Here is an 18614-nt window from a genome sequence, read left to right as displayed (position 1 = left end):
CGCGGCATATTTCCAATGCCTCGTCGTATTGCGTCAAAGTGTGTAGTACAATGGATTAACCTTTGCGTTTCAAGTTTATATACCCGGTCAAGCACATAATCAAGAGTTCAACGGACACGAGGCGAAAATTCTTGAGGCCCGTGTGCTCAAATTAGGTGCATGTTAAAGAATTCCCGGTGGTAGAATTATTCAGAGCCAGGCCTCCATTATGGCTTCTCTCATAATCACATGGTGGTCTTGGGACGTCAAACCCCTGCCCCGCACCAAAACACTATTAGGAGTTCAACAGAAACCCACGTGAAGATGAAAGAACAATATGAGAAGAAGGTGGACATTCGTGAAGAAGTAGAAACTAAAGCTAGCTAAAAAATCACAGCATATCCAAGGAGTGAATGATGATGAGTGGGGCTAAGTGTCCATCCGTCCATGTGTCTGTCCGTCCGTGCATGCAACACCAACAAGACGCCAGCCAAGGAAGCCGAGCGCAAGCGTTTTCACCGCACCCGCCGCTCTGCTTCGTCCATGCCCCACCAACGAACCACCACGTACGACGACTATTCAGGAGACAGAGAGGCACTCGTTCTTCGCGCACTCAGGCACAGCCCGCGCAGCAGCCAATCGGATGGATGGATGGATGGATGGATGGATGGATGGATGGATGGATGGATGGATGGATGGATGGATGGATGGATGGATGGATGGATGGATGGATGGATGGATGGATGGATGGATGGATGGATACGGCTGTACCCTTTAGATCTGGCGGTGGCTAGCGCCACCAAGCCGTAATACTTAATGAACTCAAAACTATATTTATTTATTTTTTTCCTTAAAAATTGTGTTTGAGGATTCGTACTTTGCAGTGAAGAGTTTAATTTTCACTCGTGCCTTGACTTTAGCCACCAATCAGATAACCTCCTTCTAGTTAAGTCTACTTGCTTAAAGTCTATTTTGCCCTTTCGGTCCCTAAACCCCAGTGCTTTGAAAAACTCTGTGCCATCATCCTGAACTATAGGGTGAAGCCCTTTACAGAACATTATCAAGTGTTCGGCAGTTTCTTCTTCCTCTCCACACGCACTGCATACTGTGTCTATCGGAAAGTTTTGGTGCAGCGCCATCTAGAATATCCTCACTCAACTGCAGTTTGTACGTACTTCTATGAGAGAGCGCCGCCTATTATACCGTTCGGGAGATACTGCCTTCTTTTCTTTCTCGTCTCTTCTTCTCTCGGTCACGCGTGACGCATGACAAGGTTAGACTAAGAGGAGCTTCGCCCCAAAAAAATTTTGAGTTTCACATTAAGGGCGCAGCTTGGAAGGCAATACCGACAAATCGGAATTTCATACGAAATAAACGTTGAGGCTAACTCTTGCATCCCATCTTACAAAACTCAACAAAACGCCGGTTTAAGGGAATATGGCTGTTCCAGGGAACGAGGCAGTCCGCCGAAGTGGTTACCGTGCTTACGAAGGTCCTATAGTTTCGCTCCCGGTCACGAGGATCGCGTTTCGATGGAAACAAAGGGCTTGAGGCCCGCGTGTTGTGTGAGGTCGGTGAGTGTTTCATACTCCTGTCACACGTGGCAACTTCAGTGCACTTCGAGCGAACACACTTAGCCGCGAGTGTCATTGGCGTGCTGTCACACGAGCAAGTTTATAGTGTCACTCGCTGCAAGGTACACTTTCCGGCAAGGGCGTTCCCCAACCTCACTTCGCTGCGACGAAGTGTGTATTTGTAGCCTCAGTACCAGTGGCTTAATTGCACAGAACTTTGTGATATGGAGTAGCCGAGGCAATAGGCACCTCAACCTCTCCACAGCAAAACAGTTAAAACAGAACAGAACAGAATAGAACAGGTTGTTGTCTAAAGCGACACTCATACCACTGATAAACTATTGTTTTCGGTATAAGGGATACTGATATGTAATAAAACAAGTCATACATAAAAAAAAATCCTTGCTGCTCTCACCCTCGGCCAGTTTGCGGCTACGTCCGCTAGGGGGACTCGACAGCACATGCTGTGCAATGGCTACGTCCGTCGCGTTGTTTACTTCCAGGCACACTTGCACATGTGTAGGCGGGTCTTTTTCTAGTCGTTTACGATGACGTGTGCCACAGGTGCTATACTTCAACGAGGATGATGTGGTCTGACGATGAGACACGGGTGCAAATGTATAACAAACATATATTCCCCTACAAACAGACAGTTACCACTGTCATCATTTCCAAGGGACACTTTGCTTTCTCGTGTAGCAGCGAACCACGGAAATGACACTTTGGGAGCGTAAGTACACTCGCTCAAAGTGCTCTTGAGCTGCCACGCGTGACAGGGGTATTAGACAATACCAGATGGTAGAAATTTCGTGCATCGTCCACTGTACTGAGCGGCTGATAATCGTGCCGTGGATTCTTCACGGTAAAACGCAGACATTGTTTTAAAGACGACAGTCTTTCTTGGGGTTTCTTGTACATAAACAAGCGAAAACACGTAACTTGTACATAAACAAACAAAAATACGCAAACAAGTAAAAACAGTGTATAAATCATACCAATGAGCACTAAAACCATAATTTATTCCTCTGTATACGAATGTTAGAGGCTAAAGGAAAAAAATAATGGATCGTGTTTAAAACAAATGTTCGATGATTTGGAGTACGACGTACTGTACTATGCGAGAACAATCAGCTGTGCTTAGAAAAAGTTGCTGACGATTTAGACTACTTGTTACTCTACTATGGGAGAGCATAAATCCGTCCCGTGAGCTTCAGGCAGCGTATATATCACGCCTTCGTGGTGTTTGATCGCGACGCCAATTCAATATACTGACAAGATACAAACAAATTTTGGTCTGTTTGACGGTTGAATGATTTATTTTAACTCCTTGTTCATCGCCCACCCATCTTGAACTGGCGGCTGCGTTCATACTTGGGAACATTGTGAACCAAAAAGCAAATATGACGCATATTTCAGGCGCACCATCAGTACGTAAGTGTTAGGCGATGTGTATCTTTTATTGAGAAAAGGCATAAATACGTCTTTTTAAAGACCGAAGTTGATTGATTGATATGTGCGGTTTAACGTCCCAAAACCACTATATGATTATGAGAGACGCCGTAGTGGAGGGCTCCGGAAATTTAGACGGCCTGGGGTTCTTTAACGTGCACCCAAATCTTAGCACACGGGCCTATACAACGTTTCCGCCTCCACTGGAAATGCAGCCGTCGCAGCCGGGATTTGATCCCGCGACCTGCGGGTCAGCATAAAGACCGAAGTGATTATTACGCCGTGTTGACAATGCGACGCTGTGAACAAAAAAAGCGAGTTTTTTTTGCGCTTCGCTAGAAAATTCTGGGACCTGGTGCGGTCACCTACCATGCAGTGGCTCTGCGTTCTAAAGAAAGGCAGAAGATCATCGTTTCGACGTTTTTTTTTTTATTAGGAATTGAAGTTGTTTCAGAGCTGCCAGTTCTCCAAGGGCGAACGTTCAGTGCAGAGTATAGTGAACTAAAATATGATCATATTCTAGTTCACTATAGTGCAAAGCAAGTTTATGAACGGTCGACTAATGGCTCTCGATATAGCATGCGTGCCAGCGCTTGCGAGTGCGTCTTTTTAAAAATAGTTCACAGCTGCTGCTCGAAGTGTTGTAGCTTGGGCTAGTTGGTATGACATGACGATAATTATAGCACGAGAACAAAACGACGACACAGAGACAAGAGGCTCGTGTCCTTCGTGTCCTTCTTGTCTCTGTGTCGTCGTTTTGTTCTCGCGCTATAACTATCGTCATGCTGCTCGAGCTCGAGCAGCAACTCATCTTTCACTCGGTTCCGCAGCACGCGATAAAACAGTATTCAATTCAATTTACCCTTGAATACTAAAGCGATTTATTGATTTACGCGTTCTAAGGCAATACAGTAATTGTGAGAGATGCCTTAATATGACGGCTGCGAAATGATTGACCTATATATACTGGGTTATTTTTCTAGCATGCCACATAAGCGGGTAGAATTCGAGAAGTTACGACTTTCTTGGCCTGTTCAAGTGCTTTTATCTTAAAGCATTTCGGCTAAGTGCTCCGCTTGCCCACATCGCTCGAATTGTGAAATGCTAACTACTTTTTCGAATTAAAGTTGTCCGCTCCGCCGCGGTGGCCTGGTGGCTAAGGTACTCGGCTGCTGACCCGCAGGTCGCGGGATCAAATCCCGACTGTGGCGGCTGAGTTTCCGATGGAGGCGGAAATGTTGTAGGCCCGTGTGCTCAGAATTCGGTGCTCGTTAAAGAACCCTTGGTGGTCAAAATTTCCGTAGCCCTCCACTACGGCGTCTGGCGTCTCTCACAATCATATAGTGGTTTTTGGACGTTGAACCCCACATATCAATCAACTAAAGTTGTCCTATCTATCTATCTATCTATCTATCTATCTATCTATCTATCTATCTATCTATCTATCTATCTATCTATCTATCTATCTATCTATCTATCTATCTATCTATCTATCTATCTATCTATCTATCTGTCTGCCCGTCTGTCTGCCCGTCCGTCTGCCCGTCCGTCTGCCCGTCCGTCTGCCCGTCTGTCTGCCCGTCCGTCTGTCCGTCCGTCTGTCCGTCCGTCCGTCTGTCTGTCTGCCCGTCCGTCCGTCCGTCTGTCTGAATTTCTCAACCACTCGTATTCGCTGCAGGGACATGAAGATCGTGGGGCGCCTTGCGCAGGCGTTGTTGTTCGTTGCCGTCTGGCTTCCAAGCTCAGACGCCGCCTGTCAGCTACCAGTACCGAAAGGACTCATACGTAAGTGGCTAATTTATTAATCATCTCACGACAATATGTGACGAAGCATGCAATAGATATACATTTGCATCCTACTCTAAAAGAATGTTGTCTGAAAACGTGCGTAATTCATTTATTTGCACCTATTCGCACTCCACCTACATCGCCGTAGGGTATTACGTAGGGGAAATACACGTAGATAATTTTACAACATAGTTTGCAATAGATAAAACAGATACAACAAATACCACAATACACAGGATACGTTATAGGAAAACATATAATAATGTTGAACTACACAAATTATAAACAAAGTCACGGTCATACTTATAAACACCTAAACGCTTTGAGACAAAAAAAATTTATTGGCAACGCCCACAAGGGCGTTGCTACAGGAAAGAAAAAAAAGATTCATTATCAGTTTCATTAACGATATTATCTGGTGGACGGTACCATTCCTGTATTGTTTTTACAAAAAAAACGAACTACGAAAAGAGTATACGTTTTGTAGAGGTATTATAATATTTTCTGTGAATGGTCTTGATGGTTTGAGACATAAGTTGGTGTGATCAAATTATCCAAGGGGTAATGAAATTTGTATTGTAATAAATACTATGATGAAATTTAAGCCACCCTTTCTGCCTCCTTGCCACCGCTGGCTCACATTTCAATATTTGTTTCATTTCTGTGACGCTTGCTAATAAACTTGCTAATAAACAAATCTGACTGCTTGGTTTCGAACTTTTTCCAGTCTGTCCATCAAGTATTGCTGATGGGTGTACCACGTTACCCAAGCATATTTTAGAATTAGATCTAGTATCTAGTTTACAGATACGGTTGGTGAATGATACACAGCAACATTTACGGACGTTTAGACTCATTTTCTATTTCTGACACCAAGCTGATATTCTTCACAAATTATTTTGCAAAACTTCAGCATCCTTGTGCAATATATTCCATATAAACACTACACAATCATCTGCGAATTCTTTCACGGGAGAGGTAATACCACCAACTACACTATTAATATAAATTGGAAAGAGCAAAAGTCCTGATACGCTCCCTTGTGGTACACCGAACGTAACGGTTACTGCGGATGATTTTGGGCCGTTAAGTACTGCGCTGTGCTGCCGACCGTTTAAGTAGTCCTTTATTCAAATAATAACTGCAAGGTTAATGTTTGCAGAGAGCATCGCAAATTATCTCAAGTTGTGTGGGACATTCTTGAAAGCTTTACGGAAATCAAGGAACACTGCATCTACTTGAGCGCGACTGTCTAAGTATTGTTCAATGTAATGTCGAAATTCGACTAGCTGAGTTATGCATGAACGTCTATTTCTGAAGCCCTGTTGAGATGGTGTGAGGAAGTTGATTGTCTCCAGGTATTTGCCTGTTTACCCGGACGTGATGCACTCATCATGCTTCCCAATGCCATACATGCTTCCCAGAGTTGTGGCTCGGCGAAATACCGGAGAAGCATAAGGCAACCATGCTGGTGGTTGCTCCTCCACGAATTGACACAAATAAAACAGTTATGCCAGTTATATCAGTTAAATAGCTATCTAGCATATACATTTACACTGGGTGTTCTTTTTTTCTGGCAATAGAGGTATTTTATTGAAAAAAAAACTAATGATAGTGAGGCACCAGTTGTCTTCGCACACTAAGTTCACGTCGAGGCGGAAAGGCTTTGCCACAGTTAAAATGAAGTCGACGCGACTAATTAACAATATCTTGATAAGTAAGTATTTAATTATTGACTTGAGGGCTGCTTATGGAGTTTGAGTGCGTGCATATTTGTGGCACGATTATATTTAGAAATCGCAAAAAACGTTGCACGCAGGCCGAGGAATTCGTCAATAATTGCGAGGGCGAAATCGAAACAGTTCGCGCAAGGCACGCAAGGATCGCTACCGTTATTTTACGTTAGACCAGAACTACACCCGTCACAAGCGAGTGAGTGACGAAATTTGAACTAGGCGCACCGTGGTGGCTGTGTATACTTTCGTGAAAAGCTGCAAGTCGTCCCACTTGTTGTCACGCATCACCTAACTCAGTTTTGCACGTAATGTCCAGCGCTCATCCATTTCTTTTGAACTGTGCGCCAAAAATACCACAATATCACGAATATTTTTTTTTCTTTTTCCGGGAAGCGCGATACTCCGGGGCGGCCAATGCGGCGATTATTCTCGCTCACAGGTGAAATAGTTTTTTCGCGCTTCTCGATAGTTTAAGAAAGAAACAGATAACAACCACCAATCGCACCCAGACGGTGAGCTGTCTATTGATGTTTTTTTTTTTCATATTGCGTTCTGACCAAGACTCTGCATCGACGCGCTTTCACACAAACTTCATCTCGTTCCTGTCGTGTGTCGTTCTGGTGGATTAGTCCCGCCAGTGACATTTCGAGTGCGGGAAAGTAACTTCGCCTTGACATAAAGTTCGCGTGTTAGAACGACGGCAGCCCGATTGTCTTACAATTTTTATGAAAAAAAAATTTTATTGTCTAATTTAACGCCCTGCATACTTGCGTGTGCGTGCGAGTGTGCGAGCGTGTACGCATAGGCACAGGGAGGGAGCAGGGGGTGGTAGACGTCCCTCCCCCCTCTCCTGGTCAACCAAGAGGAGTGCGCTATATGCCTGCCCAATAAACTGACGTAATAGGGAGGGGGGCGATGCTTTCAACCTACGCCCCCGCAGAAGGGGAACTGTGTTCACGCCTATGCGTGTTCATAGGTTTGTGTGTGTGCGCGCGAAGAATCATCGCCCACTCACACCGTACAACTGGTTGACCAGTTCTTCAATAGCTCTTCAATCCAGCCATTGTATCGTGCAGCCGGTTGCTTGAGGAATGCTCCAGAGATAAGCTCGTGGTGCTTATCACTAGAACTGTTCCCGATATCTCGCAGGAAGTTTCATGGTACATTAACACAGATTCTCTAGAACACCAACAATTCGGGGAGGTCTTGGGAGTGTGTGATTACTTGCGAACATGCGATTTCACTTTTCTCTTGTTCACCTTTGCAGAGACACCCTACCCGGACGTCAGGAGAGCTTTCAATATGGGCTACAAACTGACCGCTGAAGCCAACGTCATGCCCGACGTGAGTGAAGAGACATTATGTTCAAGTATCCGCGCGTAAACGAACTGCGGGGAGAGAGAAGTGTGGAGCAATTGAGCGAACAAGCGACCGCAAGTCTGAGGCAGTGGTTCATGTAGAAACGTATGGTGATCTTATGAACGGTAAAACCAACAACAGTCACAGCTATAACAAATTATTGAATGGCAGCCTAAACAACTGAGAACCATCCCCAGAAGTTCGTCTTTTCTATCTATCTATCTATCTATCTATCTATCTATCTATCTATCTATCTATCTATCTATCTATCTATCTATCTATCTATCCATCTATCCATCTATCCATCTATCTATCTATCTATCTATCTATCTATCTCTCTATCTATCTATCTATCTATCTATCTATCTATCTATCTATCTATCTATCTATCTATCTATCTATCTATCTATCTATCTATCTATCTATCTATCTGTCTGTCTGTCTGTCTGTCTGTCTGTCTGTCTGTCTGTCTGTCTGTCTGTCTGTCTGTCTGTCTGTCTGTCTGTCTGTCTGTCTGTCTGTCTGTCTGTCTGTCTGTCTGTCTGTCTGTAACCGCATCAAGCTTCTATCTGCCACTGAACTTCTGTACTGTTTGGTCATTCAAATCCATTCAGGTAAACCAGTTGTTTGTCCACGTTCCTTCATTACTTGTATTTGGCATACGCAACCGTTTATCTGTCATCGCATTACTGTTTCGGTTCTTGGTCCCGCGTGTTCTCTTTTTAGTCACGATGTTTCACGCTGAGAATTGACTACAAGCTCTTTTTACGTTGCCACTAAATACTTATTTTTTTCCTGTTCTTACGTTGCAGAAAATCACCTACCACGCAATGGAGTACTACGACGTGCCGAACAAGCAAGGGTTCATAGACACTTACCTGAATGGCGAGCGGTACAACGTTTACTACAACCACCGCACCAACGAGGCATTCTTCTACTCTGGTGCGTATTCCTCGATTCTTGCGCAAACGCTCCAGTCTTCATGAACCCGTGTGCGAAAGTATCTTCACTACACATCCGTTAAAACTTGGAGTTATAGTATTTGCTCCTTTTAGGTAGCGTAACCACGCATCTGTTTTCCAATGCTGCTAGCAGTCATTCACTGCGGAGAAGCTGATGCACGTGGTGCTCCTGGAAAACATGGCCGTACCGTCGAAAACAATCACCGTCCACCTGTAAACTATCAAGTGACTGTCGGGTGCTCTTTAGCCCGTTAGCCATGAAAAGCCACATTTATTTAATTTAGCTTCATGCACGTGGTGCTGATGCACGTGGTGCTCCTGGAAAACATGGCCGTACCATCGAAAACGATCATCGTCCACCTGTAAACTATCAAGTGACTGTCGGGTGCTCTTTAGTCCGTTAGCCATGAAACGTCACTTTTATTTACTTTAGCTTCGTGTACTTAAGCTTTGACACCAACGTTATTGCGTGGATTCAGCAGCATTAAAGAAATGGCAGATCCCACGTACAGTGGGAATCGATGATATGCGAAGCACGAATAAGGAAGGTTTATATGTCAGTTTAAAATCAGAACAACGTTACGAAGCGGAGGTAAATTATGCCGTACATAACTTTCATGTCATAATTATTATGTTCGGACAATTCATTTACCTTTATCATCTATTCACGCCACCTGATACCAAATTTGGTATGTGTGGAGCTAGCGAAACGGCCGCGAGCGTGCTATGAGCGTAGCATGTAGTCATGTTTTACATGACACAAATATAATGATTATCACGTTCGGATGTGTCATTTAACTTCGCCGTCTATTGACGTCACGCAATACCAATTTGGTATAATTGAAGCTAGAGGAACGACTGCGAGCGCATCATGAGTATGGCAAGTGGTCATGTTGTTACGTGACACGCATCTCATGATTATCATGTTTGTACCAGTCACATACCTCCGTCGTCCATTCACGTCCCGTAATACCAAACATGGAATATGTGAGTCCATGTTTGGTATTACGGGGCGTGAATGGACGACGAAGGTATGTGACTGGTACAAACATGATAATCATGAGATGCGTGTCACGTAACAACATGGCCACTTGCCATACTCATGATGCACTCACGGTAGCGAAACGGCGGGGAGAGCATCATAAAGGGCCCATATACTGCGACGTAACGCTCACGAGTGCACGCTGGGCGCAGCGACGCTACGCTGGCAAAACGCGAACACTCTATAGTCTGACGCCAGACGCGACCAGCGTCTGTCAGGACAGCCTTCGGCAACCGGTTCGAAATGCTGCATTTCGCACCAACAACGTTACCAAGAATGCACCGCGTCTGCCTAGCTTCGTGACGAAGGGACGCCGGGCGTGCTCAAACGCGCATGCGTCAAAGCAACGCAGTGCGGCGCGTGCCTGCGAGTATTCACCTTTTCATAAACGCCTCCCTGGGCGCCGCCATAGCTCTCCTTGGGCTGTGCAAGTTGGCGCGTCCCCTCGAAAATGCACTGACAACGCTGCGCCCTTAGCATTTGTACTCCCGCGCACAACCCATCATGGCAGTGTTTTTTTTTAGATGCGGAGCATCTAATACTCGAGGCTTGTAGTGCGGCGCCGTCCGCAAGCTTCCTCCTCCTTCTTCCACCATCTGTGCATCTCTTCCTCCTCTACACACCGCGCGCACTTCACTCCTCCACCATCTGTGCACCCTTCCTCCTCTACACACCGCGTGCGCTTCTCCTCTTCACGAACATTCACTAGTTGTATAATGTAGCGCGCATGCACCGTCACGCTTCGAGAACATCGGCAGCTGACGCGCGCGCATGCGCCGTCGCGCTTCGAGAACATCGGCAGCTGACGCGCGCGCATGCGCCGTTGCGCTTCTCCCCCTTCTCGAACATTCGACAGCTGACAGTGCATGCGCCGTCGCGCTGTATATATACTCAAGGTCGGTGCTCGCTCGCTCAGTTGCCGCTCGTCGGTTGGTTTGTACGGCGCGTCGACGTCCGAGGTCGCAATGATCGACGTCCCTTCGACCATTCGCGGAACCTGCATCGACCACGTCTTTGCAAATTTCGACCTACGACTGCTGCAACCCGATCCACTCACTCTTCACTTTACCCACCAAAAAGCCATCGTGCTCAAAGTTCGTCGCAATAAATAAACACCGCCCTTTCGCATACGTGTCGTACGTGTTCACTCATTTAACACCCCTCCTACAACCACGTTAACCAATTTAGCCAGCGACCCAAGTAAGTCGCAATATAACACCGCATTTCACAACCACGTTAACCAATTTAGCCATCGACCCAAGTAAGTCGCACTTTAACACCCCGTTAACCAATTATATGCTCCGCATCCTCCTCAGTGTTCCCCCGAGGGAAGCTGCGGGCAATTTTTTTCCTTCTTGTAAAAATGTGTATATGCCAGGCAGATCGGCGCCTGGCGTGGCATGACCGGCATGACGTGATGATACGAACGCTGGAGCACACGCGCACCGGGTCACGTCTCACCCCCGTACTCAGAAACGCTCCTCGACTCAAATTCCGTCCTTCACTTGACTTGAGTTGAGCGCTGCGCCGCCGCTCGACGGAAATTGACGCTGCGCTTCTCAAGAATCGCTGCAGAATAGTGCCGATATGCAGTGCCTTGGACCGCCAAAAGATGGCGCTTCCATCGAGTTTTTCAAGTCGAAGAGACCCCTTGAGTGAGGGAGCGTTTGTGAATACGGGGGTAAGTGTATTAACGCCTTGAGTGTGGCATGTAGTCGTGCTCTTACATGACACGCATCTCATAATTATTATGTCTGCACCAGTCACATACCTTCGTCATCCACTCACGTGCCGTAACACCAAATTTGGCATATATGAATCTAGCGAAACAGCCCCGAGCGCATCATGAGTGCGGCATGTAGTCATGTTGTTACATGACCGTGACGCATGTCGTGATTAGCATGTTTGGACATGTCATTTACATATGTTCGCGTCACGTACTACTGAATTTGGTACATGTGAAGCTAGCGAGGTGGTCGTGAGCGCGTCGTGAGCGTAGCATGTAGTCATGTTGTTACACGACACGCATCACGTGACTATCGTGCTTGCACCAGTCGCATCCCTTTCTCGTCCATTCACGTCCCGTAATACCAAATGTGGTGTATGTGAAGCTAGCGAAACAGCTGCGAGGGCATTATGAGTGTGGCTTGTAGTCATATTGTCGCATCACACGCATCTCATGATTATAATGTTTGCACCAGTCACATACCTTCGTCATCCATTCGCATAACGTAACGCCGAATTTGGTATTTGTGAAGCTAGCGAGACGGCTGCGAGCGCATCATGAGCGTAGCGTGTAGTCATGACTCATGACTTACATGATATGCATGTCATGATTTCCACGTTAGGGTCGGTCGCCTGTGTTTGCCATGCAATCATGTTATAGCATACCAGTTTTGCAACATATCATGTGAACGAGACCGCCGCAAGGGCAACAAGACCATGACTTGTAAATCATGACATTCATGATATAGATGTCATGATTTTCAAGTTATGACTAGTCAAATATGCTCGTCATACAGTCATGTTATGCCATATCATGTTTGGTGTCGATTCCATTATCCAAACGGCCAGGAGAGCTAAAAGTCGTAGATAGATAGATAGATAGATAGATAGATAGATAGATAGATAGATAGATAGATAGATAGATAGATAGATAGATAGATAGATAGATAGATAGATAGATAGATAGATAGATAGATAGATAGATAGATAGATAGATAGATAGATAGATACGCTCAAAGTCGCTGAAGTTCGCTAAGAAATGCATTTAAGTTCGCATTTAAAAAGAACATACTGAAACATTTGATTCGGTAGGCTTAGCGAGGCGCTTCTCAAATCTCGGAGTATACATATATTTTGGTTTGTCAGTTGTTTCTTGTCCACCATAGGACCTTTTCGATCGAAAAATACTGCTTATCAAATAACTGCGTGTTTTTGACTATAACTACAGCAGCTACAATTACTACGAAGGGTAATCTTTCGGTAGCGCTGGTAAAAACTGGGCTGAATGATATTATATGTCGGTCCCCTTAAAAGTTGTATCTGAATTCTGCTTATACCAACACCATCTCATTGGTACGCACTTACACAATGACGCAGACTCGAAATGCGAAACCGTGTCCCTCGACAACCTTCCCAAGGACTTCGAAAAGGTTGCACTCAGGTGGGCGGATGCCCGTGGCACCTACACCATCATAGGAGCCTCCACGCTCTTCATGGCTCCTCTGGTGACAAAAAAAGCCAAAACGGTAAGGAAATGAAGCCAATGTGGAATTGTGGCCTCCGAGATGGCGCGCCGGCAAACCACCCGAACACGCAATCTCAGAGGCCATGGTTGAGCAAGTTGGGCTAGCTTGGTGGTGGCAGCATATTCGACGTTTGCTAACTCGAGGCTTCCATTGGCCGTGTTCTTTGAGCTGGGACACAGAAAGACGGAAAGGTAAAGGAAGGACAGAGGGATTAACTAGAGATCATCAATTTGATAGCCTCTGTCTGGGAAAAGGTAAAGCGGGTGTGAAAGAATGGAAGAGGGCAGGGGCCTATGGCGACACTCGAGCGGAATTACGAATAGAGCAACGTCCGTGTGCTGCATCACAACACTATCAGTCAAGAATCAACCAATATGGTAAGGGAGGATGTTAACATGTAAAGTTTAACGTCCCAAAACCAACATACGATTAGGTAAGGAAGGAACGTCTAACTACTTTGCATACCTTTACGCAAGTGCCTATACCGCACCGTCTCCTCCCCTTCCACTTTCTCCAAAAATGGTGAAAGTATTTTCATTAATGGCCCCTACGTGGTCTCGTGGCTATGGCGCTCTGTACTGCAAACCCGAAGGTCGCGGGATCGAATCCAGGCTGCGGCTAATTCTTTTTCAATATAAGCGAGAATGTTTGAGGCCCGTCTATACTTCGATTTAGGGGCACTTTAAAGAACACCAGGTTGTCGATATTTCCGAAGCCCTCCACTACATGACCTCTCATAATCATATCGTGCTTTTGGGGCGTTAAACCCAAGATATTATTGTTTTCTTTAATTAGAGTAGGAAGCCGTGAGAGAAACTTACGATAACTGAGTGAGCTTGTTTGGGGGGGGGGAGGCAAGGGGAGGCAGGGGAAAATCACGGAGGATTCGGCGGCCACCCCGCCCTCACGCAAGGTTTGAATCAACAGCTACTAGGAGAGAAGGAAGTTCGATATGTCCCATTTTGTGAGAATCACTCGGCCCGCACGTTTCAGCTTTACCGAGAGAGAGAGAGAGAATAAGAGGAACGGCGGGGAGGTTAGCCTGGGCTGAGCCCGGTTAGGCTACCCTGCACTGGAAAAGGAGGAGAAGGAAGGGCAGTTACGGAGGAGGAGAGAAAAACCATTGATTGAGCCGACGCGCAACAGTTTCACGTTTAAAATCCCAAGTGATGACTCAGACTGGTGTCCTTGAGAAAACGTATCAGCGCTTTCGTTGGCTTTCGATAGGCTGGTTGCGCAGCTGTAGAGAGTGCTTGCTGGGTAATTTTTTTGTTATTAATTTTCGTCAACAGGCGTTCCAAGGCACGAATTTCACCGTACGAGGGATGCCGGCTCTGAAGTGGTCGGTCTGCTTGAGTGATGACGACACGCCCATCGACGTGTACTTCTCCGGTAAGCACCGCGGCCTCCAAGATGCCGGGCGTGCGGCGTTCGTCCGCCATCTCGGATGCCACAATTCAACTGCCGGCGTTCGACTGCACTTTCACAGCTTGTCGTGAAGCCGTCCATAAGTCGTGAGATAGGGTTTAAAAAGCAGCCCGTGGTAAAGAAAGACAAAAAAATTCTGTAAAACACTTAAGAAAAGCAACCTCTTGTGGTGTGAAATTGGCCATAAAAACTATCATAAAAACGTAATCTAACTTGCTCGTAGTTCGTTAACCAACTAGTCACGGTTCCGTTATCCTTATTCAGTATCTTACTACGTCGGAAACCTTTTGTACGGTACGTGTGCCAACTTGGAGTTCAATAATCCAGCTGTGTTATCATACGTGATTGCCATTTGCATCTTGAGCTTAGTTCAACTCGCCTAATTGTTATGCCTGTTATATGAAACTACTATCAACACTAACTATAAACTAACGTTCCAATATCCATTTGAGTTTTTTGTTGTGGTATGACGTCAGGCGTCTAGTTTTTTTTTCGGGTCACATGCCTACCGTATGTGACCCGAAAAAAAAAGGCCGGAAGGTAATTAAAATAGTAACGCTAACGAAAAATGTTCAATGAAAACGTTCTAACGCATGTTCAGCAAGGTCACGTCGTTTCATGCATGCTAACTTTCCTGTTTATATATTTCTTTACAGCTTTTCTTTAGAGTGCGCGAATAAAAAAAAGTACTTGGGGAAATTAGCTGAAACACCCATCATATTTCACTATAAAATTTGTAAACATATTGCTGTCTCATATTATTAGCTACAATAGTCCCGTGTTGATTGACATGTCGTTCCCCCGTTTCCGTAACGTGTCAATTACTGCAGTTTTTATTGACTCACGTGTGACATTTATTACGATGGCTTGCACCACTAAAGCTTCCCTGTATTTCACGATTTCATTTATTATCTCCATGAATTCTGATGCGCGACATTGCTACGTTGACATATTGTATTAATAGCTACATTGTTAAACCAGTAATGAGAGTTCGACAGATTTGTGACTCCGGGAACTCCTTTTGCACTAATGATGAATAAAGATGAAGATGGTACAAAGGAAAGGAAAGGTTAGCGCTCAGGGAGAGGGCTGCTCATTCGCTCGACCTCTTACCTTCTTATTATGCGCTGCTGTTCGCATTGCGCATTATTCGTACCAATGAATAGATCAACCAGATGCAAAATTTTAAGAGTTACTTAGAGTACTTCGTTGGACTGTATTACGACACCACCAAACTTAATTAGCATTACTAAATTATTGTTACGTCACGTAACTTTATACTAATAAATGCCTATGTAGCGCTAACGAATCGCTGCGGTTTCAGATCCCAAGCACAGTCCTTACGGCTCCGTGGTTCCAGTACCTCTGAGAATCGTCCAGGAGAAGGAGGTCTCCGATATCATGATGATGCAGGATTACGTCACGGACACTGACGATGTGTTTAAGGTGACGTAGACTTTTCCCTTCTTTGGGCTATACACTCGATGAAAAACAGGTTTTGTTAGTGTTGCCGTCCAAAAAGCTAATCACCGTGATAACTTTTATTGTTAATTGACAGCATATCAGGTGATTATAACACATAATGGTGACACCGGCTATCTATACTCATCTCTTGAATAGAGCGGACGTACAGGAATAAGTGTTCATGTGACGCGAAGACACACACACACACACACACACACACAAACACACACACACACACACACACACACACACACACACACACACACACACACACACACACACTCCAGTTCCATTCAGTGTGATACCTGCAGGAAACCTCGGAGCTGTGGTGCTCCCGTGATCCCCTTGGGATTTTCAGCACTATACGCCTGCCCTTGCTACTTTAGTGATAGGTTTCACTGAAGCCCGGGTGGCGCTTCCTGATTTACCTGTGCGGATATACCGCTTCGTCGGCGATTGAGACAATTACGCCATCTACGGGTGAATCTGGAAACCGGAACGTGACAACGCGGACGCCCATCCGTCGTCAGGCCCAGCCCTGCATAGACAGCTCGGCTGTTAAAATCTGGTAGCTACGACATACAGGTGCCTCATCGCGTGAAAACGGAAAAACGTCGATGCAGTGCAAAAAAAAAAAGAAAAGCTGAACAAGAACTTCGAGAATGTGAACAAGTGATCTCCACAATGAGACTGGCGTGTAGCACAGCTCGGAAACACACAGGGGCAAAGAAGAACCACTAGACGAACACAAAGGCTTTATTGATTGAACAGTCATAGATTGATTGATTTGTGGGGTTTAACGTCCCAAAACCACCATATGATTATGAGAACAGCCAAAGAGACTTACAATGACCTCTGTTCTAAAAGTTTTTAGTCAACCGGTCGTACGCTACAGCTAATTTTCTTCTGTATCACTAGTTTATTTCTATTTCAGTAAGGAACAAGGCGTCTAGCCTTTTTTTTTCAAAGTAATTTCAAACAAATCTTTTTGTTATACAAAACCATAAATTATTCTCTTTTCTAGGATTAATTTATTTAAGCTAGCTGATTCTCAGCCATTGTGAGCCAAAAGTCGAGGATTTACATCTGCTTCTTATCAGTCTCTGCTTGCGCGCTTTGCTAAACGCCAGTTTACGACGAACCGATAAGTTCGTACTGGTACCCTTCACCACAAGGCGAAACCATTCAATCTGCGGGTGTCATACCACACAGCGTACGTTTTCGAATTAAAAAAAAAATAACATCCGATTGTCCCCCTCATGCTTTCACCTAGGACGACTGAACGGTGAAAACTATCTTCTCGTTCTTCTCAATAGATAAATGGATCCTGCCCCGCCGCCCTCCGAAAGGTTTGTGCACCAAGCGTGGTTTTCTACGGCCTCCGAAATCGGAGGTACCACACTTGGTTTTACATTGCCTCTGTGATCGGCACACTTTTGACTAAGTTGCGACGTCATCTCATCATTTTCACTGGTATAGCGCACCACGACAAGGACACACACAAAGGAGAGATGCACACACACACACATCTGATGACTACAGCCCGTGATGTCCTAATGACGTCACGATGACGCCACAAATTTTGGCAATTTGTGACGTCATTGCTACTCGCACGATAACGTTACCACGTGACGGTGACTATTCTTTCGCATCCCTCGTGTTGTGACGCCGACGCGTGGCGCCGGTCAATTTTCACGTTTAAAGAGGCGTCTATGGATTTGGCGTTTAAAATTATATGAACGCACTGTTGCAGCTTACGTCGATTCAGGTGTCACGCTGCTAAGTTCATGGACGTACGTTTGATTTCTGGGTGCGGTTGGCGCATTTTAGCAGCCACTAAATGCAGAAAAAAGAAAACACACACGTTTGCTTACTTAGACTCAGTAGCCAGAATGCCGCTTATCAAAATCCACCTTTTTTTATTTTCACGTACTGCCCTCTGGTGTTTTCGCGGGATTTCGGTAGGGTCTGGGAGAACCAGTGTTGTCAGAAGCAAAGCCTCAGAGACCACGAGGCGTTTTGCTACTTTTCCGCTAGCGTGGGAAGCACGCGCCGTCGCATCGTGAAAAAATAAAAAAAGATGCGAATTCTCCGGGAGCGCCTAGCTGTATACGTCGCGCCTTGTAATTAAATCGTGGTACAGTAAAACCTCAGCACTGGGGCCATAATTTAGTTTGTTATATCTGATAGTCACTGTAAACGTAGCGAAGGAAATCGACATTCTTGCAAGCGCTAATTTATTAAATAGATAAACGCAATTTCAACAAACCCACAATAATGCAATGTAATCGTTATCTGTGATCTTGTGGGATTTCAAATATACCGATGCATGAGAAAGTAAAATTACAACAGAACAAAGCTTATAGCGTGCCTATTTCGCTTCGAATGTTCAATGTCAACCAATTTCAACTCGCACAAAAAAAAAAACGATAGCACAAATAGGGGGCCACAAAATGCAGCACCAAAGGGACAACCGTGTTCTATTCTTTCTTTGCATTTTAGTGAATGAGCCAGCGCTGTTCCGCCACGGTGGTCTAGTGGCTCAGGTACTCGGCTGCTGACGCGCAGGTCACGGATTCGAA

General features: G+C 45.3%; 2 protein-coding genes across 2 annotated transcripts in view; one reads left to right on the top strand and one right to left on the bottom strand.

Annotated features, from left to right (window-relative positions):
- Window positions 1-18614, bottom strand: part of LOC119165617 (glutamate receptor ionotropic, kainate 5-like) — a 199057-nt gene that overhangs the window by 30356 nt on the left and 150087 nt on the right. The window lies entirely within an intron of this gene.
- Window positions 1-18614, top strand: part of LOC119163597 (uncharacterized) — a 58111-nt gene that overhangs the window by 2376 nt on the left and 37121 nt on the right. The window contains exons 2-7 of the mRNA XM_037415627.2: window positions 4681-4787; window positions 7794-7870; window positions 8698-8827; window positions 12992-13140; window positions 14433-14532; window positions 15893-16014. Of these exons, the coding sequence (XP_037271524.2) occupies window positions 4685-4787; window positions 7794-7870; window positions 8698-8827; window positions 12992-13140; window positions 14433-14532; window positions 15893-16014 (681 nt within the window). The 5' untranslated portion in view covers window positions 4681-4684. The remainder of the gene's footprint in view (window positions 1-4680; window positions 4788-7793; window positions 7871-8697; window positions 8828-12991; window positions 13141-14432; window positions 14533-15892; window positions 16015-18614) is intronic.

Source organism: Rhipicephalus microplus, chromosome 9, assembly GCF_043290135.1.
Source record: "Rhipicephalus microplus isolate Deutch F79 chromosome 9, USDA_Rmic, whole genome shotgun sequence".
Lineage (NCBI taxonomy): Eukaryota > Metazoa > Arthropoda > Arachnida > Ixodida > Ixodidae > Rhipicephalus > Rhipicephalus microplus.
The sequence above is the reverse complement of the archived record's forward strand: the minus strand, read 5'-3'. Positions and strand labels throughout refer to the sequence as shown.